Raw genomic sequence first — 25,770 nt, 5'->3', positions numbered from 1 at the left:
AGTGTCTTCTCCTTCTCTCTGCCCTGCCTGTGCCACTTCCTCTGGCTTCAGGGAGGCTATGAAGGACCTGTTAAGGAGGCATCACAGCCAAGCAGCTACAGGGCGCTCAATTTCAGCCTTTGGCCCCTGAAAAATTTAATGATTTTCCTGATCACTTCTGGTTTCAAAAGTGTATCGTATTATTTTCTTCCAGTACTCACACAGACAGCTCCAGCCCAAGGAAAGAGCCCAGTACTTTCAAAGGGTGTAATTGCACACACAATATGACCCAGCTCAGAACGGGATTTGGATGATAAAGTCCTGTGGCATGTCCTAGAATGAATGTGTGCTGGAGAGAACAGCAGTGTGGGTAGCAATTTCTGTATTTACAGGTTCCCTTTTCGTTTAGCTATCGAGGAAAGAAAAGGAGGGTGGAAAATGGTGTGATGGGAAGCACAAGCAGGAAGGCATCTAGAGAGAGCTGTGCCTCCACACTGTGTTCTTCCCCTTGGGGGCCTCCATGGGACAGAGCTGTGGAAGGATACCTGTAGGTTTGAGCCATATAACATGAAGCACCACTGAAGATAGTAGCACAATACGCCAGCTTCACCTCTTTCCAGAACTGGCCTCATGCTCTTTGTTAAAATCTAGAAGCAGTGAGGAAATAGGATTTAATTTTGAGAAAGCCATCTAGTTTTCAGGAGGATGTTAACACAAATTGCAGAAGTGTGTGCTCAACATTTCTTTGAAATTTGAGGGAGAGAGTGCTCCTTGGACTTGGAAATTTTGTTTCCAGTAGCCATGTTGTTTTAGGGGGTGCAGACACCTTAGACTTCCTTTGCCTCTGCAATCTGCAGGAAACAGATTTTTGGAACCAGAAGACAGAGACCTCAGGATAGTCTCTGCAAGACTTTTGTCCAGTGGTTATAGCATTTCCTGTGAACGCCTCATTGCTTTCAGTACAGCAGAAATGAAAATGCGTTTGCGTGACAGAATCATTGTAACAGTGTGGTTGCACGGCTTGAGTTTTTGTTCAATCTTTGACAACTCTTTGGGGCTCTCATGTTGCATCTCTTGCACTGTTAGGCGCAGACCTGATGGTCACAGCCTTCCAGGGGCACCAGTGGTCTCGCCTCTGACGGGCAGAGCTGCACCTGCTCCTTCGGGGCTCACTCCTCAGCTCTCTCCCTGCAGCTTCAGGAAAACTCAGCTGTTGCCTTAGTTTGCAAATCGACTGGGCCAACTCTATGGGGTTAAAGTGACTGTCATCTCTTTGCAGGAGCTGAAGCAAAGCATATTCCAGTATGCTTAAGCTGTGTGGACTTCAATTTCTGCTTCTCATTCACTCGGTGAGTTTCCTTTGTTTATCTGTGAGCAAACGGCAAAGGTTGCCTGCGAGCCTCTGAGCTCTGTGGGGTGTGCCAGCCTGCAGGTCAGGCTGGCAGTGGTGCCAGCAGAGCAGCTGTAACTCTGAGTGTGGGAGTGTGTCCCTGCAACATGTGTGTGACCCACAGGAAGCTAAGAAGACATCTCAGTCATTAGGGAAAAAAACTTCAAAAGTCTTAGAAGTCACCATTTTCCTTATTGTGTCTGCTTCTGCTTCCTCTTTAGATATCCCTGTTTCCAATATTAAAGATTTAAAAATACTGCCACAAATCACCAAATTGTGAAGACATGAGTATCATGTGTTCTGCATTATAATCCATACATGTGCTGACATATTAAATGTATTCTAAGACACGTAACAGCTCATAGTTTATAAACTTCCCGTTAAATATGTATCCTCATTATTTGGTCTATGTGAATCCCTTTTCAAAGGATTTTCTGGAACTGAAATATATTAATTATACTCTTTATGGACCATATGTATTAAATTCAATAGATTTACTGATGTTTGTAAAGGCTATAGCAGTGGTGACTTCTACTTCACAATTGAAATTAACAGAAAAGATTGAAAAAATGAGTCAAATTCAAGTTCAGTAAAAAATGTCTCAGAATATGGAGACCTTGAGGGGTGAGTGAGCACCTCCTTTTCACTTCCCATATCACAAGCGGCTGCTTGTGGCAGTGCTGGCCCCCCATGAAGCCACTCTGCAAGAATTATAGCCGTCTTCAGAAGGGATGCCAATGGATATGGGCCAAGAGGTAGAACCTCTTCCCCCTTCAATTCCTGAGTAGTGATTCATGCTGTAGAAATATATTTGGAGATAATTATGGTCCACATAAAGTAATTTTAATCAACAGAAGTGATATCGTTGACTTGTTTCATAGGCTGTACTTTGAACTTGCTGGGTTTTATAGCATCAGCCTTTGCTCCTCCATGGCAGGGAACATGATAAAGAAAAATCTGTCCACAAAATGGCCCTGGGAGAAGCCTCCAGGAGCCAGGCTGTGCCAACCTGTGTGACATGGGAACAGCCATAGCAGGTCAGATTCAGGGTCCTGGCAGAGGCCAGCAGTCAGCATTTGGCAAAATATTAAAAGGTAGCTGCAAAGTGAATTTTCCTGGATGCATAACTATCAGATGGCATTTCTTGATATTCTTCTGCTGACACTAGTGTTCACTAGCACCCCTCCCTCTCCTTCCCCAGCTCTCTGCTTTTCCCATTTTCAAAAGGAGTCACAAAGCCTTGTAGGCGAGGGAGGCAGTATCTCTGGCTATTATTAGGAGGAATATGGAATTATTGAAACACCACTTGTGACACACACACACAGAGCAGTGCTTTAGGGTAAATTGTGCTGAACTTAGCTGTGTTTTTGTCATAGCCAGAATTAAGCTTTCCCTTGGTAATATGCAGACTGTGCTTTTCTGCGAGAGATTGAATGGCTGTCCCAGCAGCAACAGGATCAGATCCAGAGGAAAAGTCACGCAGCAGAGAGCACACACTCAACTCTGTGGGGTGATGGACAGGGTGGCAATGATACTCTAAATTTGTAAAGCAAAATAAATTAATTTTTACTGTGGGAGAAAAGAAATTTTACCTGTGCAGACAAATAATGGAGCCCTAGTTCTGACAGGCAGCTCCTCAGTGTTGTCAAGATAGGAGGTTGAGAGAGGGAATTTGGGGGAGCTTGGTCTGGCCTTTGAAGAAACAGGTCAATTATCTGAACCACAGTGTGAATTTTCTTGTGTGCAAATGCTCCCCTGAGAGGCTGATTTTTGCTTTGCTTTTTTGTTTGGAAGCAAGAACAGCCCTGAAATATTAGGGCAGGAGTGTGGAGGTCTATGGGCATTGGGGAGTGTGTGATAATAAAACTCATAAAAATTTGGCAGAAAAAACCATTATGTTAAGACAGTGCTAGCCATTAGGAAGAGAACAGAGGCTGAGACAGATTTGTATGACATTTTTGCCATCAGGTAAAAGCCAAAGATCAGAAGGACATGTTTGTTCTCTTTGTGGTTTGCATTCACTTGCAATTGATGTGAAGGCACAGGGCTCAAGTGGCTTGCCCAGATGGCTGTGGCATAGGGGGGTGGCATAGGGGAACCAGGGAGGGCCACCTCATTCCCATACAAAAAAAAGATTTGAATTTACTGGGGAAATTACAAAAGGTGAGCCACAGCTCCTCCCCATCCCCAGATGTGATGTTCGGTTTCCAGATACACTTGTTGTCACAGGACTTTGTGGCTTCTGGATGGGATGTGGATGGTCCTGCTGGGGACACAGAGGTGATCCAGCAATAATTTTATAAATTCCCTTTTTGCTCTTAGTCTACATTCATATATTTTATTCTTCTGTTTGCTCTTGAAGGCAGATCCAATCTCATTTAATTATATAGTGGTCAGAAAAGGTCAGGGCACAAGTCTTTGTTCTCAAATTAATTAATAAATCAAACTTCTTTTAAAAATTACGTACACTAAAGAAGCTGGAGATGTTCAGTGCAAACCTGTAGGAGTCTCTACCATTCTTCTATAGCAAAATAACTTGCAGGAGGCTCAGTGATGGAGAGCTGCTGTTTGTGTGTGGTGATAGCAGACATCCCTCATCTGCTTTCCTTCATCCCTCTCTCTCTCTCACACAGGCTATGTGGCTTAATCTGGAGGGCCTGCTTGTAAGTGGGCCTCTGAAGGACACGGACTTCTCTGTTCAAGAAGGAGGGGGTCCACGCATCCTTCACCAGGTGATCAAGTGTCTCGTGTTATCCACCCCGGTCAAAAACCCCATAGCCTGCACACAGAGACCACATACAGAGCGTAGTCCTCTGTGCTGGTGGGAAGAACAGTCCCCTGAGAGGATCTGAAATTAACTTTTAATTCCTCTCTCTGGGAATTCAAGAGTCTACATGCAAAGAGCAGGAGACAACCCCCCCCAAACACATTTTTAAGAGAATATTCTAAGACAGGGATTAATAAAATCGGCATTCCTAGAGAATTTCTTTCCATGTAACTTGTGTCATCATTTTCCTTTGACTCTGAGGTTTTCCTCCCAAAGCCATAACCACAGAAGGACAGATCCAGCTCCCAGGCAAATGGAGGATGTGTGTCATTTTTTTCCATTCCTGTGCTCAGACAAAGCCCTGTCCTAAGCAGACGTTTTCTTTGGAAACAAGCTGCAGTTGGGATTTCTTGCAGCATTCAGGAAATAATGTGAAAACTCCTCTGTTGAGGATCAGACAAGAGCAGATTTGTTTGAGCAGACTCTGGAATATCATTCTCCCAGCCAAACACACTGTTTGCAATAGATTTTAAAAGTCACAAAGGCATGAAATTATTTTTATTATGGTGAAAATGCAGAAAAAAAGAGATGATTTTTCCCTCTGGTTTTTTTTGCCATTGTAGTTCACACTTGAGCCACCTGCTGTGAGTTTCAGAATATCTGGTGAAAAAGCTGGAATTATTGACATCGAGCCGAAGTCAGGCATCCTGTATATCAATGGGTCTCTGGACTGGGAGACCAAACAAGTGCACAAGCTGCAGGTAAAAACTCAATGAAAAATAGGAAGGGAGAAGTATTCACATTCACACTCTTTTGGTAAACCTGATATTAATAGAAACCTGTTGAAATTCCGAATTCTTTGTTTTGCCTAAGTTTACAGGCAGCTTTTTCATTTTTAATATCAAGATTTGCTGGAAGACACACGGTTTTGTAGTTCTGAAAGACTGAACAGGAAAACGCTCCTTTGCAGAGGAAGGCGATGTTGAGAAAACAAAAAATGTGATGCCTGCACCAACCCTTTACCTCTCCTAATATGATGGAAATACTTGACTGAAGTAAAATCTAGCCTTATGAATGAGTTTCTCTTGTTATTCCTGAAGACTGATAAGGTGAATTCCATGTCTGGAGTGGAAAAATAAACTGATGTAATCATATAGAAAGCTTGTAATATATCTGGTGACAAACTGAGATTAGTTCAGTTGGTTAGAGCATTGTGCTAATAATGGTTTGATCCCTGTATGGGCCATTCATTTCAGGGTTGGACTTGATGATCCTTGTGGGTCACTTCCAACTCAGAATATTCTGTAACTCTGTGAAACAGTGTGAGTAAAAGACATTTAGGCAGAGAGGCACAGATCTAACCTCTGTCAGATAACAGCAGAAAGATGTTTGGCAGATGTTAGACTCTAAGGGACAAAAGAACTTTGTGCGCTATTACACCCTTTTCATGAGGATCTCACTGGTGTAAACACTACTGAGAATGGGGCAGTGGATAGACAGTCTTTGGGTCTCAGTATAGCCTTGTGCTCTTAAACTATGTCCAAAATGATATTGTCTTTTTCTGAGGCACTAGCAGCTGAGAAGTAGATGATCATGAGAGGATCAATATCTGAACAGACAAAGTACATGATGATTCTTGTAGCTAGACTTAGCTGTCTTTCTAAAAGTCTAACACGTCAGGTTTCATGGTTTCATGGTCTCAGCTCTAAAGCACCCTTGGATTGGAATTAGAGAGGACAATTTTCTAGACCCAGAAGTTAATAACTCTAAGCATGTGGATCATTTATAAACAAGAAGTGATGACAAAACAAAAAAATTATACTTGGTTATGCATAAATAATCATTATTTTATCTATTATGTGCAAACAAAATGAAGTGTGACAGATGGTGCTTTAAAGAAGGCTGCAAAATGAGTTGAATTGTTTGGAAAAAAGTAATTAGAAATAAGAATTGATTTTTCTTTACTAACCCTTATAGCAAGCTATTTACCTGATATATAATAGCAATTAGTTATAAATGCTATATCATGTTGGGTTTTCTCCTTGTTTGTTAGAAAGTATATATTTCTGTTTAAAGAAAAACATGAATTCTAAGCTGTGCAAAAATACAAGTAGTCTGCTGAAACTGGAAGTGGGAAATTGTCCTCTGAAAGGGGTCATCAGAAGCAGGAGTGGGTTATTTTTTTTTTTTTTGTTGGCATTATATACTGTGGCAAAATTTTGTCAGGGAGCTACAGTGGCAAATTTGTCCTTGTATGTGGAACTACCCAGTGATGGCTCTCACCAGATTTCAATCACAGTGAGAATGACCTGGCATTTGACATCCTGATATTAATTTATGCCTTTTAACTTATCTGCATGAAAATATTTCTTTGCTGTTCCTTTTTTTTCAAATCAGGTGGAAAGTCTGGATGAAAGTGGAACCGTAGTTAAAGGTCCAAATGCTGTTACGATATATGTGGACGATATCAATGACAACCCACCAGAATTTAACCAGACAAAGTACTTTGGAGTAGTGAGGCAGAACTCCCGTCCAGGTAATTATCAGCATAAATAAATATTAAAATAATATTATAGGTAATAGGAAGGTAGGTAAATTAAGCAGGAAGGTAAAGTGGGTGCTATATAAGATGGAAAATGATCCATTTTCCTTCCCATAGGACTGTACAAAATCAGGATGAAAGCCTCTATAATATAATGAAAGGGCAAAGAGGTGACCACTATGTGGTGTAAATGGATGAGTGCAATCAGAAATATATTTTAGTACTTTTTGCAAGTATCACTTAACAGGTAAATATTGCTGCTCTCTCCATTGCACTGAAAACAACTCCCTTATGCTAGAAGGGGTTTAAAATTTAAAGGCTACCAAACACTATACAGAAAGGGAATGCTAAGACTATGTGAATCTTTACATATCTGTGAAATAAAGTGCCAGGGTAGATATGGGGTATGTGCTCACCATGACTGATGCTTCTTAGAACATGAGCTGAACCTTAGCAGTTAGAAGTCTTAGATTATGGATTGCAGTGATCCAGTCCAGGAATTATGCAAGTATCAAAGAGCAGTTTGAGATGTCTTGGAAATTAAACTAAGGACTCATACAGCTGTTATCGCTGTAACTATGGACTCAAGAAGAAACTTTTGCTAAAGAATGTGCACATAAACCTCCATGGGGTCAGAAAATCATTCTGAAACACCTTACTGTATTCTTAACTGCATCCAAGTCAAAAAGATTTTGAATGTTGCACTGGTGCTCAAAAGGTAAAAGTTGAGTTACATTACTGCGTATTTCCACTTTTTTTTTCACTGTATGATTGTTCTTTAATTGTATCTGTGTTTCAGGCTGTATGCCACTTTTATCAAGGTGCTTTGGATTAAAGTGATTTGTGTAAGAACTACAAAGTGGCCTTAAAGAGAGACACCAGTGATCTTAATTCTGGGTTCAGGCACTCTTGTGTGATAGATAGCTCTATGCTGATTTAACTCTGTCACCTTCTTCATCAACTGGTCTTCACACCTATTGTGATCCTACTAATCAGAGCTGGTGGAGGGTTGATTGTGGGATGGCATACAGCAGTGTAACCTCTACATATGGCTTCCCGTGAGAGATGCATTACGGAACAATGGTAGCTCCCCGTAAGTTGCCTTCCTGGCTTGAGAGGTCTGCTTGAATGGATTATCTGTTGGGGTTCAGTCTCCTCTTTTACCACTGTTACTTCTCCAACCCAAACAGGCAAGCCCTTCATGTATGTCCATGCCACTGACCGCGATGATCCTACAACTCCCCATGCACATCTGTCATACAGCATTCTCCATCATTTTCCCAACCCTTATGAAGAAATGCTATTCCAGATTGATAATGTAACTGGAGCAATCTCACCAAGCAGGACAGGTATGTAAAAAGATTCTTGCTTGCAAAGAGCAAGCATGAGTTCTGGGGTGTGCATAGCAACAAAAAAACAACACAGGTCTGATGCTACATTCTGAATAAATGTGGTCAGTGGGACACTCTCCACTAAAGCCCTGGTTTTGGCGAACTTGTTTTTTGTCTCACGAAACTCAAGGGAAGCTAGCAGAAATGGAGATTGAGATTTAAAAGTACACTGAGAAGAGAGACAGATCCTCTGGCCTTCACTGTGAGATATCTTGGAATTAATTCTCTGCCTTGAAATCTAGAAACCCAAAAGCAGTAACATGAAAAATGCAGAGAAAACTCAGCTGGCCATGTGATCCCAACTAAATTGCAGTGATTTAGAAACACCCATCTACTCTGTTGGGCTGAACAAGTGCCTAAGTGGGGTGAGGGCTGTTCAGTGATGCGTCTGCACAAAATGAGACCACAGCACAGAGGCCCCATATGATTACATCCACATGATGCTATGCAGCATTGTTCAGAGGAGCCAGAGGAAGTGGTTTGCTGAGATTTGTTACAAAGGACCATCTAAGGAGTCAGTCTGAAGCAGTTAAAGAACCACAGTGCATGTTGGAGGCAACGGGCAGATGAACAACCCCCACAGCCTCTGTGTCATTTCTCTTGACTCTTTGCTCTGTCTCTAGGCTCTTATTACTTGGATCCTCAAAAGCAGGACACCTTCACGCTTGTTGTCTCTGTGAAGGACATGGCAGGGACGACAACAAATGCTTTCACCAGCAGTGTTGATGTGATCATCACTGTGAGGGAGAGCCTGTGGAAAGCTCCCCCCACCATCCACATCAAAGAAAACTCAACCCAGGCCCACCCTGTCAACATCAGCAAGGTAGGTTCCTTGACCACACTCCCTGAACAACTTCTTGTGACACACAATTGTTTCCTCCCCACTAACTGTGAAGGTGTCCTCACTGCATTCAACACCAGGTTCTTCAGAAGGACTTTGACACCTCACAGTTATTTTTTTTAACATGGCATCCTGTGGAAATGATTGTTAGTGGAGGTCTCGTTGACTTTTTGTTAGTATGAAAGTTAATAGTTTGAAGGTGACTGAGATACAGTCAATATGAACACTAGAGTGACTGATCTTGTTTGGGAGCATAATCCAGTCCCAGGTCCTCCAGGCTTTGAGCAAACCACGAGTTTGTTGGAACTTATTTTGAGGTTACTTCTTCCACCTGCAGAAGAGTGGGGCAGGGGACCAGCTCCACAACAGCCCTGCTGTAGGCAGTCCCCCACACTCAGGGACACCTGCTGTGACCAGTTTTGTATCATGCAGCACAATTTCTACATCAAAAGTACCTAGAAAAGACTGAAACACCCTCCTTCACATCCTGCATTCCCACAGTATTCCTCTTTTTACAGTTCAAGCACAAAATATTTTGCTGATAACTGTAGACCAATAGCAGTCAATACATGAGTACATATTAACTAACAGTCCAACAGCCTTTCAGAAATACTTGGCTTTGAAAAACGCCTTGGCAATGGCACCCCCAATGCTGTCACCCTTGAACATGGCAGGATTCCATGGATCCTGTTCACAAGAGTAACTGGCTTGGTGCTATTCCCACTGGCCTCAGTGACAGCCCAAGGAAGTCCAGAGCAAAAACAGGTGGAAGGAAGACTAATGTGGAAGGGTGCACCCATTTTGGAGTGACTTGTATATAAATTTAGTGTGGTAGTCAATGGCATGTTGATTCTGCCTAGGGGAAAATGAAATGCAGTTGCTGCTATATAGAATATAAACATTAATACTGACTCCTTCATTAATCTGACAGTCTGTGTACTTCATTTCATTTTAAATGTGCAGCACCCCAGAAGAGATCCTGCATCACAAGCTTTGGTGAATGTAAAGAGTGTGCATATACCTATGTACAGATAGGTGGCAGGTATTTGTTTTCACAGAATCACAGAACCATAGAATATGCTGTATTGGAAGGGACCCATCAGGATCACTGAATCCAACTCCTGGCCCTGTCCAGGACACCCCAAGAGTCACACCATGTGCCTGAGAGCATTGTCCAAATGCTTCTCGAACTTGTGAAGGCTTGGTACTGTGACCACTTCCCTGGGGAGTCTGTTCCAGTGCCCAGTGACCCTCTGGGTGAAAAACCTTTTCTTGGTATCTAACATAGACCTCCCCCAACTGAGCTTCCTCAAGCCCTGTCACTGGTCATTAAAGTGGAGAGATCAGTGCCCTCCCCTCTGCCTCCCCTGGTGAGGATGTTGAGGTCTCCCCTCAGTCTCCTCCAGGCTGAACAAATCAAGTTCCTCAGCTGCTCCTTGCTAAGGCTTCCTCTCCAAACCCTTCACCATCCTTGTGGCCCTCCTTTGGACACTCTCTAATACCTTAATGTCTTTTTTATATTGTTGTGCCCAAAACTTCACACGAGACTCAAGGTGAGGCCGCCCCAGTGCAGAGCAGAGCGGGACAATCCCCTCCCTTGCCCAGCTGGCGATGCTGTGCCTGATGCACCCCAGGACAGGTCTGACAGCCTCCTGGCTGCCAGGGCACTCCTGACTCACATTCAACTTGCCACCAACCAGGACCCCAAGGTCCCTTTCTGTGGCACTGCTCTCCAGCCTCTTGTTCCCCAGTCTGTCTGTACATCCAGGGTTGCCCCATCCCAGGTGCAGAATCCGGCACCTGCCTTTGTTAAACTTCATACAGCTGGTGATTGCCCATCTCTATAGTTTATCAAGGTCTTTCTGCAGGGCCTCTCTGTCCTGGAGGGAGTTGACAGCTCCTCCCAATTTAGTGTTGTTTTGGTTTTCCACTTCTCTGAATTACATAAAACAAAACAAGAGGCAGGAACAGACAGTGTAAGGAGATGGAAATAATTAGTATCAAGATATTCAAATGCAAATAATGCTTTTTTTCCTATAATCACTATTTATCTCCGTATCCCAAAACCCTTTTATAAAAAGATATGTGTTGTAGCCCATCTGGACAGATGGAGAAACTGTGGTAAAGTGGCTTCACCACACAATTCAGAGAGCAGGGGCAGATTATCAGTCTGATTTTCTGCAGTTCATCCCAAGAGCCTGCCAAACTGTTAATTTTCTGGTTTATGAAGCTAACAGGAATGCGATTGTTTCTGTTTGTGGTCCAGAAATGATCCCTGTTAAATCTCAGTCTACACTTCTGACTTCCTTTGCTGACTGATTTTTTGGGTTTTTTTTAGGTGCAGTCAAATGAACCAGACGTAATCTATGGCATTTTTGAAAAAGAAAAGCTGCCGAGGCTCCCATTTTCCATCAGTAAGAATGGGGATATTTATGTGACTGAACCACTGGACAGGGAAGAAAAGGATACTGTAAGTAAACACATAAAACTTCACTGTTGGCAGACATCGTAGCAGAAAGCTAATTATTGGTGTGGGAGTAAATATGAGAAAGCTCAATAGAAAAGAAGGGGGATGGGGAAGGGGAGAATACATAAAAGCTTTGTTTCTTGTCACTTTTGGTTGGAAATGATGTGATAGATGTGAAAGTTCATCCAACTACTACACTGTAAACTGCCTTCAGGTTCTGACCCTACAGTGGGTCTGGCAGTAGCAAACACTGCCCACAGCATACGTACAGTGTACAACATGGACCAGCTATGGCAGGGTTGTAGGTGCACGAGTAAGAGGTAGGTGGTGGGATTTGTGGAGTGCAGGAGATCTGGATGTTTCAGATTTACTTCAGACCTCGGGGACCTCAGGTATCTTTACACACCAGAAGCAGAATTTAACTTGGATTTGCAGCTGTAAAGTCACCTTGAAGTTACCCATCTAGGAGTCTTTTAGACAGAAAATCTTCTGTTCCCTTCTGTTTTTGGAGGAAATTTGAGCAGAGCATAGGTCAGAGACCAGATATGCTGGATAAATTCTCTCTCCGTATGTGACAGATGAATTTGCAAAATTGCAAATATGAGATATTCCTGGTTGTCCTAAATTTTTGCAAGAGTAAGGACACCGTGGAGTGAAGTATTAAGGAATTTTAAAATCTTTTGAGAATTCAGGCCTCAGAAAGTAAGGGGTGATGGAAGAGTTCTGATTTAAACAGAGTGAAAATACTGAACAAACTCATGAGAGGATATTTCATATTCCCATAGTTACATACTTAAATGCAAAATACTGTCACAGTGGACGTTCAAACCATCTAATAGTTATATTCTTGTTGCAGTATACGTTCTTCGTGGTCTCAAAAGATAGCAAGGGAGAACTGGTGGATAAGCCTTTGCAAATTCAAGTTATTGTGGAAGACATCAATGACAATCCCCCTGTGTGCCAGCAGGCCCTCACCGTAATTGAAGTTCAAGAAAATGAAATTGGAGGTAAGAAAAGAGCTTCTGTTAATTTAAACACCTCATTACAGTCCTGTTGTTGTTTCCAGCTGTGTGTGAATAAAGCTAGACATTCTGATCCCAAAGAGTAAAATGTGGCTGCCCTAGAGAAATGTTCTTCTGTGCAAATAACCCCCCTGTTTTTCCTTCAGTAATTCATGTGGAAAGGATTTCAATAACCTGAGAAGGACAGACTCTAAACACCTACTTTAAAAATGCTGTTTCATTTAAAACATAAAACTGCATTTTCCCACAACCACAGTTTTGGATAACTGCTTAGACTGTGTAAAGAAAAACATCCCTTTTATTACTAATAGAAAAAAAATACTGTTCTTAAAGTGGTATGAGTCCATTTTTCCTCAGCCAGCTGCTCCTCCAGCATAATGCCTTTGATTTCAATGGACCATTACCACAATCTGTCCTAAGCCTTGACATCAGTCATTTGGTTTCAGGACTGACGAGTTTGCTGTTACAGTCTTTTGAACTGCCCTGATCCCAAAACCAGCACGTTGGGATGCTAAAGGAAAAACTCCCAGAAGTGAAATGATTGTGTCCTTTTCAGTGTTTTCCATGCAGCTTCATTTTTATTGATGCTCTACTCTTTGCACTGGTGTCACAGTTGTCACTGTGTACTTCTGTGGAGAAACAGGACCACTGCATTCTCTCTGACTCTGATCTCTACTCTGCTACAGGAAGTCATATTGGCACCGTGTTTGCTACGGACATGGATGAGGAGGACACCCTTAACTCTCGTCTGCAGTTCAAAATCCAAAGTCAGGAACCTGAATTTCCTGAAAAGAATCTCTTCTATATTCAGCAAGACACTGGGAATTTGCACTTAACTGGCCGTTCCTTAAGCAAGCGTGATTCAGCCAAGTATTCCTTGAAGGTCCTGGTGTCAGATCCAGGTATGTAAAGCCTGCTGTTATACATTGGAATAACTCTGTTCACACTGGCATCACTTGTGTTCAGTGTCCAAGGGATGTGGGGAGACAAGGAGGATTTGCTGAACAGACAGTAGCACTGAGAGCTGTCTTGCTCTGGCATGGTACTTGCCCTGCTCTTGAGATACAGGGAGATTAATCATGATTCATAATGCAAGCATGGAAGACAACCAGCTCTAGGACAGAGTGTGGCTAGACTGGGAAGCTTGTTAACAAGTACTTCAGTAAGAGATTTCCTTCCACAGGGAGGAAAAAATGAAGAGATCATGACTGTGGTTTTCCCCCAGGTCTTTCAAAGGGACTTCACTGAAAAAAAACAAAAATCAAGAAATTAAACACAGCTGCTCAGACAGTCCAGATAATATTTTAAAACATTAAGAGAAAATTAGGCTGAAATTAAACTTCAAAAATAATCTTGTCCCTTATGTAAATTCCCAGGAGTTCTTTGTGATTCACTGAATGGAAAGGAAATCGAACTCCATACCAAAGCTCAAAGCTTTGTGCTGGAGACCCAAGAGTCAGGCAAAACTTGTGCATGAAGGAACAGGCATGTAAAAAAGTAGTGTGACATGTCTGTAAAAGAAATGGCATCATTTAGGCAGATGATGGAAAACCTTGCAGAAGGAGAAGCTGGTGGTTTGTTTTGGATGCTTATTTGAATTCCACCCAAACAATGTTGTTTAGAATTTTCCATAAATTTCAGCTCATGAAGTATGTTCATAAAGCACTAAAACCCATCTATATATGGATTGCACATGACCAGATATATTATATATATTATGCTTTTAAAATCACAACCTGCCATTGCTAAGGGTGCCCCTGCTCAGGTAGTGATTAGATTTACATGGATCTGAAGTTTAAGTCTGCCTTTAGCAAAACTGATGGTGCTGCTTGATGACCTGCCAAGAAGACAAGGTAGCATCACAACCCAGGGCTTACTTTTTGACATGGAAAAGTGATACTGAGATGGCTAACACAATTCCCAGATATCATCATCCTGGTAAATGGATATGGTTTTAAAAAGTGAGGGAAATGAAACAGGATGGGGCAGTGCTGAAGAAATTGGGAAGATCGATGGTGAGATAGAGAGTGAGGTTGTCACTGACTAAGAGATATCTGAGGTAAGTTCTTCTCTCAGTTCTTAGATTGGACAATCTGGCAGTGCTGCTTTTTGCTCACAGTGAACCCATCTGGAGGAAAGTTATTTTCAGTAGAATGGCTGGTGTGACATTGTTTGTCTCTTTCCATGCAGGATTCCAAACAATCTGTGACGTGGAAGTACATGTCATCGACATCAATGATCAAATTCCCATCTTTGAAAACTCAGATGTGAGTATTTTTGACACCGTTTTGGGTGTTCCAATAACTTTTGACAAGTGTTTGAGCATGCCTTCAATGTCTATAGAATGTCAATGGGAAACTAGTTGTTTACAGAACATATAACAGAGTAACTACCAGTGAAAATAAAGGCAGAATATTGCTGCAAGTCTGCATATAAGCTCTATCTAGGCAGTGAGCAAGGAGACAGACTAAGACTAATTATGAAATCTAAGGTAATTTTCTCAATGGAAAACTATGTGTACAGAAAGAACTTATTCTATTAAAGCAGTTTATTCCAGAAATGCAAGTTCTAAAGGGAAAGGGGGAAGAAAAGGCTTTAAAATTAATCAAACAGCTAAATGGAAAAAAGCTGGCATCTCCCGAGCACCTTTACAAACACAGCACTAGTGTATCCAAAACAGCCAGAAGGTGAATGGGAATCAAAATCCCTACATGGTTTGACCAGAAACAGTGGCCCTGTGATCCATGCCCAAAAACATACCTGGTTTCAGAATTGGTGTCAGGCACTTGCCTTTTCCTCTGATGGAGGTGCTGGCATCTGGCAGAGACTTGCAGACATTTCGTGACTTCTGCCAGATGGCCCAAGCCTCCTGACAGACACTGGAGTGGCTGAAGTACCTACACAGAAGTCTCCCAGCTCCCACCATTCCTGCAGGCCGTGTAGGTGGTGGGCTCAGGAGAACTGCCTGGCCCACCAGGAATAGGTGTCCTTTTGGGGAAGCTGTGCTGGTTTTTGGGCTTTGCAGACTGCATTGCCCAGCTCTCTGTTGGTGGCAATGGCAGCACAGTCACATGCAGACAAGGTGCCTGCATAGCAGGTTTTGCACCATCTCACCTCAAGGTCTTGGTCCAGGACTTGGTCTCAAGGTGACGCTTCTGGGCGAGGGCACACATCAAAGAGTTAGCAGAGCTGGGATGCCAATGTGGCAACAGCCCGTGGTGCATGAAGTAATCAAATATTTAACAGTGAGTGGCCAGGGTGCTCATGGGGTGCAGAGGAGCTGTGCTATCCCTGCTGCATGATCATGGGCTGGTTTTGACAGAGGATGTAAAGATTTGGGACTGGTGCTGTACTAGTGGCACTGATCCCATCACCTATGATAAATGTGTGGCTAAAAAGCTTCCCTCCCTCATGTAGCTGCTGGGGATTAAAATATATCCATGTATGTGGGTCGCAAGCTTGTGGTTGTGCTGAAGTTTTTATCCACAAATGGTGCTGGGTATGTCATGTTTCAATGACCTCTCTCTCTCTTCAGTATAACAATGTGACTGTGGCAGAAAATATCCCAATAGGAACTGTGATATTAGAAATTCAAGCTACTGATGGAGATGAGCCTGCCACAGGGAGCTCCCTCATCATTTACCAAGTGAAGGAAGGAGATCCAAACAACACGTTCATCATAGAGACAGATTCTGAAACAAACCGAGGCTTCGTCAAGATTAACAAGGTGAATAGATGGATTATATTCTTCTCCTTTAGTGTCACTTATTTGTCATACACAGTATCTGCCCTGGTAATGATTTGTGGGGAGGAATATTGGCTGGTGGTGGGGTGGGAACACCCTAAGCATGGTGCAGACTGCAGGAGGCTCCACTGCTGGACTCAGGCTCTGTGCCTGTGCAGTGCTCACACACACCAATCCTCCTGCCTTTGCTGTGCCTTCACCATCCGCCACCACCACCAGCTCCCTCCACTGGCTCTGCTGCTGGCTGCTTCTCCAGCAGAGCAGGTTCTGGCCAATGAAGTAGGTCTTTATGCACCATAGAGACAAAAAGAATGATACTGAGTGCTTTTGCAGCACCATTTCTGGACAAGAGAAAGCCAGCTAACGCTTCCAGGGGCTGTGGTGGTAGTGGTGGGCTGTGACAGGGCAGATTCTCCTCCCTGCAGTCGCTCTGGCCATTAGTGGCCTGTGCAAAATGAAGTACAAGTGCAGCCGGCATGACTCAATGTCAGCATGGAGATGCAGTTTGTTCCTGCTGAGGGAAACATTACTGTGACAAAGCCAAGGACAGCGTGTGCTGCAGCAGGTGGTACAGCCCATATGCTGAATGCTGGAGACAGGCATATAAGGAACACTTTCTGCTGCATCCATGAATTTCAATAGCAATATTGCTCTCCCTTTGAAATTAGCCTTCTCGAAGATGCTTGGACTATGGGTCCAGAAAACCCATCACTCATTTTCAAGGGGTGCCATATAATGTGCATCCAGCTCGTGTGCTCAAGCACAGGCAGAGGCAGTGTGTGGTCGACCATCTTCAGGATCAGCCTCAGCCTCATTTTTTCCCAAGGAGGCAATTGTGAGAAACTCTGTGGTGTAACAACCCTTGCATGACTTTTGGCACCCGGAGGTCATTTGAGGCCTTCTCATACAGAGCTATAAATACTATTTCTGTAAACAGGATATTGTTATTAAACTTAGTTGGGCAGGTGGCAACATTATTAGAAAATTCAGTGAGGAGACCTCTAAACAGGCATATGGTTTCACTTAAATTTACCATTCCGAGTGTCATTTTCTCCTGACAACTCCCACTTATTTTGCCTGTATCTGGGGTGCAATCTCCTCCTTGAGAAGAGGGGGACTTTCTAATTTCTCATTGGAGCTCCCCACAGCAGCAGGGCCATTGCTTCAAGACCCCTTTTTTTTCTAATTCATCCAGGCTCTTGATTTTGAAACAATGCCTGTGTACAACCTGGTGATCAACGCCACAAACCCTGAACCGCTGGTGCCAAGTGTGGAGTACAACTCAAGCTCTCTTACCACATTTAAAGTTTTTGTAACAAATGTGGATGAGCCACCTGTTTTCCGGAAGCCAATTTACAGAACAGAAGTGTCTGAAGACATTCCTGTCAATACCCTGGTCATGATGGTGGAGGCCTATGATCCTGAAGGGGATTCTGTACGGTAAAAAAAAGTGACTGTCATTAACTAATTGAATTTAAGGTTTCAAAAATTGTTCTAAAGGAGGTGCAAGGAAAATATGCCCAATACTTGGCACGTGGGAAAATACTTTTTCTACAGAAGTCTTATCTCCTAGTAGAAGGTGGATGTGTGGTGGGGTGGTGGCCAGCAACCCACCTGCAGCAGACTTCTGGGCAGTGCTTTTCTGACCAGACTTCTCTCTGTGCTGTGATAAACATCAGCCTTGAAACAGAAAACCACAAGGGAAGCAGGCTAATTTATATCACAAGGAAAAAGGTAGAGCTGGTCTGAGAATAACAAGGTTTCCCTATCAATAACGCCTTTAACAATAAAATGAAGCATATACTGGGTACCCCTGAACCAGCAGGAGAGTTGCTGCTTTTCATGTCATGCAGGAAACCACCAAAATACACAACCTCAACTTTTTCTCCACCAAAATACACAACCTCAAGTCTACAATTGAAAATTAATTCATTTTCTTTCCTAGCTGTCAGAAATGACACACCTCTTTCTATTGTGGATGCAAAGCTCTGTGCTGTGTTGCATGGTGTAAATGTACCTTACACAGCAGAGTCAGATAGAAGAACTATTTGTGACTTTTGCTGTACAATTCCCAGCTAGAATGCTGAACAGACCAACTCAAAACAAACAGTTTTTGAAATTTAACTAAAATTCAGCAAAACATGAAGTGGTTAATGGAATTGCACAATATGACTCTTAGGCCTCCTGTGGATTCTTATTCCCAGAGATTTCTCATCTGGCTTTCTACTTGTCCCTAACTTTTGGGAACTTATCATGTTTGGCCTTCTGTCAAACCAGTTTGAAAGTCAGCCACATAGTCCAGAAGCTCTGGGGGATGATGACAGAGACAGATGTCAGGAATTCAGATATACATAAACCACATTTCTGCTAAAAATAGGTTAAAGGGCATAAAGTAAAAAGTGTAAAAAATAGAAGATGTACAAGCATGCTTTTTCTACTGTAAAGGGTACTGAAAGAACAAAAACATTGAATGAGAAGGTCGGGTCACTTCTACTCAAGCAAGTGCCTGTGCTTTAACTGGGTCATATGTTCATGGTTAAATTTGTATAAGTAAATACCCAGAGACCTTGGTGATTTTTTTAAACAATGATATAAATGCAGTTATGTGGTGATGCTTAAAGCACTCTCTGTTCCGAGGCTGCCCCAGTGGTAGTTACAGGCTGCTCCACACTGGCAGAAGATAATCACCATAGCTCACCTTGGGGTCCTGGCGCCTTCTTGATCCACAATAGGGTGCCTGGCTGGTCCCTCTGTCCCCCAGCCCTTGGCTTGTTCCCCAATCAAAACCAAGATGTGGGAAATGTGATGGGGTGAGATGGACATGGGGTTTGGACAAATCACAGTTCTAGACTAAAAGCTCAGTGCCATCCCAGGTTCCCCACTTAAAAGGAAAGTGGAGTTGCAAGTACACAGGCTGGAGTAGTGGTGGCATTTCCATAGTTCTGCTCTCACGCTTATTCTGGATGATTTTGGCCTCTCTTCCTCTGTCAATCTCTTCTGGTTGTCTCTAGAACTGTAGTACTGCGAGTCTTTCAAGAACCCTCTCTTGGAGTACAACTGTAATCAAGCTGCTTGCATAAAATCAACAAAGAAGTATTTGCTTTGTCAGAATCTTTTCCTGATTTGGAATAGTATATGTGATTTTTTTCCCCTATATCTTTCCAAAGATACTCCTTGGAAGGTGACAAGAGAAAATGGCTGAGAATTGATTCAGCCACTGGGCAGGTATACACTGCTTCCCTTTTGGATCGAGAACAAGAAGAAGTGTACTCAATAGAGGTTGTTGCATCAGAGCAAAGTAAGTGATGAAACAACTAAATATACACACAGAGGAATCCCCTGTCCTTACTCTTTTATGAGGAATTATTATACCTACCATGACTAAACTCATTAAAAGTACTGGAACATGTAATCTTGGATATACATCCTGTGATGTATCCTTAGAAGTATATATTTCTTAAGATTTTAAATTTCTTGAAGAAATCTTGATGCTGTAGATAACAAGGATTAAAATAGCTTTCATGAAGTCGGCTGTGGTCTTATATTTTCTTGAGCCACATGACAGAAAGAGAAGATTAGAATTTCTTCACTGTTTTCAGTATTAATATTTTCTGCCACTTTTTTCTCTACAGCTATGAAGAGTTTAGTCTTTCTCCTAGGCATGGTTAGGCTTCCTGAAAACATACCTGGAGAGTAGTTTGTAACTTTCTGTCCTGGGGTGACTGTATGATACTGTATTCCTGTATACCTTCTACAGAATTTCATTTTATTATAATTAAAACTAATACTTTATTAAGTCTGAAATATATTAGGACTTCTAGTTCCAGCCATTAGGATCTTTCAATTTTGACCTGCATTTCTTGTATGTAGAAGAGGGGTGGAAAACTCAAAGCATTTCATGCTTAAGAGTGCTCCAAAGAGCGCTGGTCACTGGATGTGACTGGTTGCCAGACATGATGGATGTGACAGATTACTACATACAACCTGCCTCCTTTCCCTTGCTAGTGTTCTGTAGTTAGCAAGAACTGGTGATAAATAAGCCATGCTTGTTAAAAAGTAGTGGCAGCTACCACAAATCCCTCAGGACATCCTGAGACAGAACACCACCTCTCACTGCCTACCTGATGGTGTACCTCTATGACACCTGCAAATGAAAGAGCCCAGAGCGTAAATCCAAGATGTGCATGTAACTTTGCATTCTCTTAAACTTGACAGATAATGTAGCTCAGAAATCCAAAGTGTTCTTGATTCTACACTTACGTGATGTGAATGACAACCGTCCACAATTAGCTATGGATTATCCTGCTTTCTTCTGCTACCCGGTCAGTGGAGGAGAGAGAACTCTTATTCAAGCTACTGATGCTGATGAACACTTATTTTATTCAAAATTTACTTTCTCCCTTGCGAATGAGATGAATACAAGAAATAATTGGGAAATCTCAACGTTTAATGGTAAGCTAATACAGCCATTCTTACAATGATATGGGACTCACTTGCTACTCTGGTAAATAAGAAGAACTACAGAATTCAGAACTTTTCACTCTTACTATTGCAAATCCAGTGTTCCATGTAGAAAAAAAATAGGTTGTTGAGAACACCAAAGTAATTAATTATTTTTTGCAAGAGATAAAACATAGTATGTTGCAGGCTATAATTTCATGAGTATTTTTGAGAGAAGCAACATGCAAGAATGAAATGTATGTGTGCTTAATGAACACGAATCACTGCTGAAAAAGAAATAGAGCAGTTTGCAAAATGTACATTTCTGACATTTCATGTGCAAAAGGAAGTCCTGCCTCACAAACTGAATGGAGCTCTTTGAAGGGGACAGTAAGCACATGAATATGTGCTTGGCTGGTAGAGCCTGTCTGAATTAATAAAATATGTTCGATGAACTGTGCCACTAGAGAAAGCTGGGCTACCACAAATTTAAAGTTATGAAAGAATAAATAGTAATTTAAAAGTCAGGACTTGGAGTAAATGGTCAGCTCTTGCAGTGAAGGGAGTTCACCTGTGTTTTTTCAAAAGATTTTTGCTGGGATCTGCATAACTCAAGACAGATGTCTACGCAATGAGGAGACACAGTTTACTCATTATACAAAGTTATTTGAGTAGGAACCAAGTGTGAAGAATTTCAGAACATTCTTCCAAGACTGAGTTGGTTGAACAATAAAATTGGCAGGTGCTAGTGAATCCTGGACTCCGAAATTCACTTTTGAAATCATGGGTGCTGAGCTGGCCATTATGAGTCATGAAGGAGACCTGTAAGCAGCTCCAGGGAAATGTGAGATCAATTTATCAGCACTGTTCAGAAAAGCAGATCAAATATTGATAATTACCAGGAAACAACCAGAGAAGAAATCTGAGGACATCATTTTGCTCCTGTATAAATCCATAAGTTGTTCACATTTTGAACTCCAGTCTCTCTATCTCCATAAAAATTCAGTATAACAGGAAACAAGTTTATATAGCGTGACAAGGATAATCAGAGTCATAGAGTGGCTTGATGTAAGAAAATGTAGCAGCAAAGTAAGTTACTACCTTTTATCTTGGAAGACAATAGGGAAAAAATACAATAGAAAGATATAAAATTATGAATGCTATGGTCAGGGTGGCCAAAGGTTCATCCTTTGCTCTCTCTTCCAATAAACAAACCTGGGACCCTCAAGTGAATTTTGTGGAGTTATTTCCAGTGCAGATAGGATGAGGAGATATTTGACTTGGGAACTTGCTGTAATAGGGTGTTGTCTATGCAGAAATTTTCTACAAGTGCAAAGAAAGAAATTACATCTTACTCAAGAAGTCCCTGAGCTGAAAATGTTTGAAGGGTGAGAGTGCATTAGGAGAAAATAAAATACATGCTTGCTTTTTCATCGTAATCTCCATTTATTCTGGAGACAAGATACTTACATCAACAGACCTTTGATCTGGTTCCAAGGGCTATTATTACCTTTTCCAGTTTTTAAAGAGTCTCAGATGTGACAGTGTAAGGTCACTAGAAGGATGGTGTGTCCTACTACATTTCCAAGATCAGATTTGGCCTGGTCTAGAAATTAGGAAGGAAGTTCTATAGTCATATTATGCTGAAAGCCAGACTAGGCTTCTAGATGTTCCCTTTTTACTTAATATCTGCAAACCAATGAGATCTTGGAAGACATAGAGGAAAACATGAATTACTATCATGTGCAAAGCAGCCTTTAAAAAAAGAATATTTGCAGCTGGTCTGAATGTTGAACTCAATTTCTTTCTTGTGCTGACATGAATGTCCCATTTCCTACTTACAGCTACTCACGCTTACCTGTCCCCAAAACATGCTAACTTTGAAGAGAAGGAGTATAATGTTCCAATAATACTTAACGACAATGGAAAACCTCCTTTGGAAAACAAAGTGAATCTTAAAGGTATTCTATGCACAGAACTATTAATTTCAAGACAGCAGTTACATTTATAAATAACCAAATGTGACTACTAAATTTCTCACTAACCTCATGGCATTTCCTTTTGCAGTAAGCATCTGCAAGTGTTCCAGTGAAAATTCATGTTTTATCGAAGTAGACCGTGAGCACTCCTGGCCAACCCCTGGGCAGGCAATTGGGATTCTAGTTGGGGTCCTGCTCATCATTGGTAAGTCACTACTTCTTGGTTGATTTGAAGCCAGATTGCTGAGATATGATGGTGCTGCTGCATTTCTGACACTAGTTCACTTGTTGGGTGAAGATTTGTCATGCGTGTTGCAGAATGAGTGAAAGAGGGAAGATCCCATGATTGTGTATCATGGTGGTTGCAAACTTCTAAGTTTTTGGCCATAAGAAAAACATCCAATGGCACAACAACCAGTTAGGACAGAAGAAACTGCTGTACTTGTAGCATATTGTCACTTCATTGATACTTACTGCCCTCTGCCAGTCAGGGGATTTGAGCTGATTATAGTGGGCATCCAGATTATAGTGAAAATAGTGGAGCTTCCTACTTAAAATATCTGTACCTGTAGCTTATAGTTATCATTTTATTCACCTATTTCAGCTTTGTAGGTTTACATGGTTCATATTCATTCTAACACTGATAAAGAGGAAATAAATTTATGTTCAGTGTAACGAGCTCATTATGATTTTAAAAGATCAAGCTATACATTATATATATGTATGTGTATATATATATATGTATATATATATATAAAAGGGGGACTACATCTCAAGACAAACATGACAAATCACTGCTTAAAGGGAGGGGGGCTAAAATAGACACTTTGCCATCTGGTCAGATCCTAGAGGAAAAGTTCTTCTTGGGGGAAGGCCACTGAGCCCCAAGGCATCTGATCCTGCCCTGCAGCACTTCGGATCCATGCTCTTGGTCCGAGGCTGCATGGTTCTTCCTCAAAGCTGTTTGCTTCTGTTCAAGAGGTAAAGCACTGTGGATATTACAGCGCAGTGTCACGGCCCTTGCTGGTACATCTTTTCAGAAAGTTTTCTCTTCTCTTTACAGACAAACACTCTCTGTTTTTCAGGTGTCATTTTAGGGGCTGTCTTTTGCCACATGAAATACAAAGAGAAAAATGAAAAGGGTGATCACAAAGATGCGAAAGATAAAGCTGAACTTGACAGACTGGCTTAATGACTGTTTCATCAAGAGACAAAACTGCCGATTGGGTTGTGAATGAGTGAACTTCGAAGCTTCCGAAGCCCAAACGTATACTATCACAAACTGAGGATAAAGACATGCAAAAGTTGACTCCCAGGGGTTTGACCTCACTTTTGTACCTAATACTGTTTAGTCACAAAGCATGAAACATATGTAACCTTCAGCAGCAGCCATTAATAAGCGTGTCAGCTTTGACCGAAGTGTTAACTCATGACAACACCAAATGCTGAGCTCTTTCAGGGATCTATACATGGGACCAGTCTTCTTCATTTGACAGCTGAAGTAAATATGGACTTTACAGAGGACTACATTTTGTCAACCTGCACGTATTTGTATCTTTCCAACTCAGTAAGTCACTGAATATCAGATTGGGGAATAAAGTCCTGTGCTACATTTGAAGATATCCCATTAAATTGTAGGAATCTCTGACTCTCAGCAAAGGAGGTCCCAAACTTACTGCAATTTGTAATCTGCCCTGGGTCATGCCTGCTTTCATTATGCTGAATTTCTACTAGCAGTGTGACTTTCCAATTTTTTTGTTTTTGATATCCACAGAGTAGAACCAGTTTGTGAAGCACCATGGCCTTTCATTACAATTTCCAAGTTAAAAACCCCATGCCGAGTCATATGGAGTTGGGTAATATTCTGTTTTATCATACTGCTGCAAATATTGCTCTTGCCCCCTACACATTAGATAAGAATAAAAATGTTCTTTAAAGGTTTTAGTGCCTGCTTATTTTATAAAATAAATAAAAAAGGAGAGAGTGCATGAGAGCAAACCATTGCTGCTTGGTTATCTACTGTATTTAACCCTTACTTTCACATAATACAGATTAAAAATGGCTCTTAGGCCAGAGAGATACGTGTCCAGCTGATACAAGATGCAATGATTGCTGGAGCCACTTCTATCCTAGTTACAGTAAAATGTATTTGAACCCAGGGTGACACTCAGAGAAAGAAAGCCTTTCTCTTGACAGCATGCCTATAGAAGGGCATTTTTTGGTGACAGCTTGAGGAAGGCTTTTCTTTTAAGCTATAAATAAAAGCTGACAAATATTGTGTTAAACCAAAAAGACAATATACTTTTGAAAACATTCAAGAAAAGGTCATATGGAAAAGAATATATTTGTTTACCCAGGATTTTTTTAATGGTTTTTGCATGCAGCACAGAACTAGAAAGAAAAGAGCACTTTTTTGGTAGCATTTCATTTATAATAGGTTTTCCTAGAATGCTGCCAGCAAAAACTTGGCTTTTGGGCTTCAGCAACACAACCCAATTGTTGTACCTCTTGCCCCAGCTTCCCCAGCTGTTGGAGCTCTGTTATTTGCTGGGGGACTCACTGCTGGAATGTATTTATTTTATGATGGGAATGCAATCCATTATATTTGGAAAGTATGACATTCAGTTACGTCAGTGTGTCCAGGGATTAAGATTAGTATATTGTTTTATAAACAAAGGAGCCAAAGTTCAGGAGTCATTGTACTTGTGTATACCAACACAGATTTATCTGAAGACAGGGAAAATGTGCAGAAGTTCCACTTTGCTCTGTCTCCCTGACCTATCTTTCTGTTTGCTAAGTTTACTCAAGTGCATCTCCTATTTTGAACAATTTCTTTTCAGGAGAAGAGTCAAAAAATTTCTTTCCTCAGTTACCTACATTCAGGGCTGGTTTGACAGCAGGACTTTGTCCCTGTCCCCAGACTAACATTGCCCTCTCCCAGCTGCTCATAGACTGGTGGAAAGCAGAGCTCCTCAGACAAGCAAAAAAGTTCCCCATCCTCAGGGTCTTAAACACTCTTTCAGTCTTGAAGCCTTTCAGTCTCAGTGCATTGGAAGTCAGCCCTCCTGCAGGTAATTACTAAATGTTGTTCACGTGGGGTTGGAGAGTCTGAAGGAAAACACCTTGGGGTGCTCTTTCTCTGGCATCTGCCCTGGGGTGACATCCCCAGGGGCTGAGCACATTCACCCTTGCAGCTGCGATGGCCCC

The 25,770-nt window shown here is 41.8% G+C and overlaps 1 protein-coding gene across 1 annotated transcript; it reads left to right on the top strand.

Moving 5' to 3' along the window:
* Window positions 1–969: 969 nt before the first annotated feature.
* On the top strand, window positions 970–25,217 carry CDH17 (cadherin 17). Its single transcript, XM_032129383.1, has 17 exons — window positions 970–1,328; window positions 4,003–4,101; window positions 4,760–4,897; window positions 6,534–6,672; window positions 7,869–8,027; window positions 8,693–8,892; window positions 11,249–11,380; window positions 12,234–12,384; window positions 13,086–13,301; window positions 14,590–14,666; window positions 15,935–16,126; window positions 17,340–17,584; window positions 19,312–19,442; window positions 20,360–20,596; window positions 22,429–22,545; window positions 22,652–22,768; window positions 23,649–25,217. Exons 1-17 carry the CDS (start codon window positions 1,284–1,286, stop codon window positions 23,753–23,755), a joined length of 2,502 nt encoding a protein of 833 aa, XP_031985274.1. The 5' UTR covers window positions 970–1,283; the 3' UTR covers window positions 23,756–25,217.
* Window positions 25,218–25,770: the final 553 nt, after the last annotated feature.

The sequence above is a fragment of the Corvus moneduloides genome, chromosome 1 (assembly GCF_009650955.1).
Source record: "Corvus moneduloides isolate bCorMon1 chromosome 1, bCorMon1.pri, whole genome shotgun sequence".
Classification (NCBI taxonomy): domain Eukaryota; kingdom Metazoa; phylum Chordata; class Aves; order Passeriformes; family Corvidae; genus Corvus; species Corvus moneduloides.
This window is presented reverse-complemented; position numbering and strand designations above follow the sequence as displayed.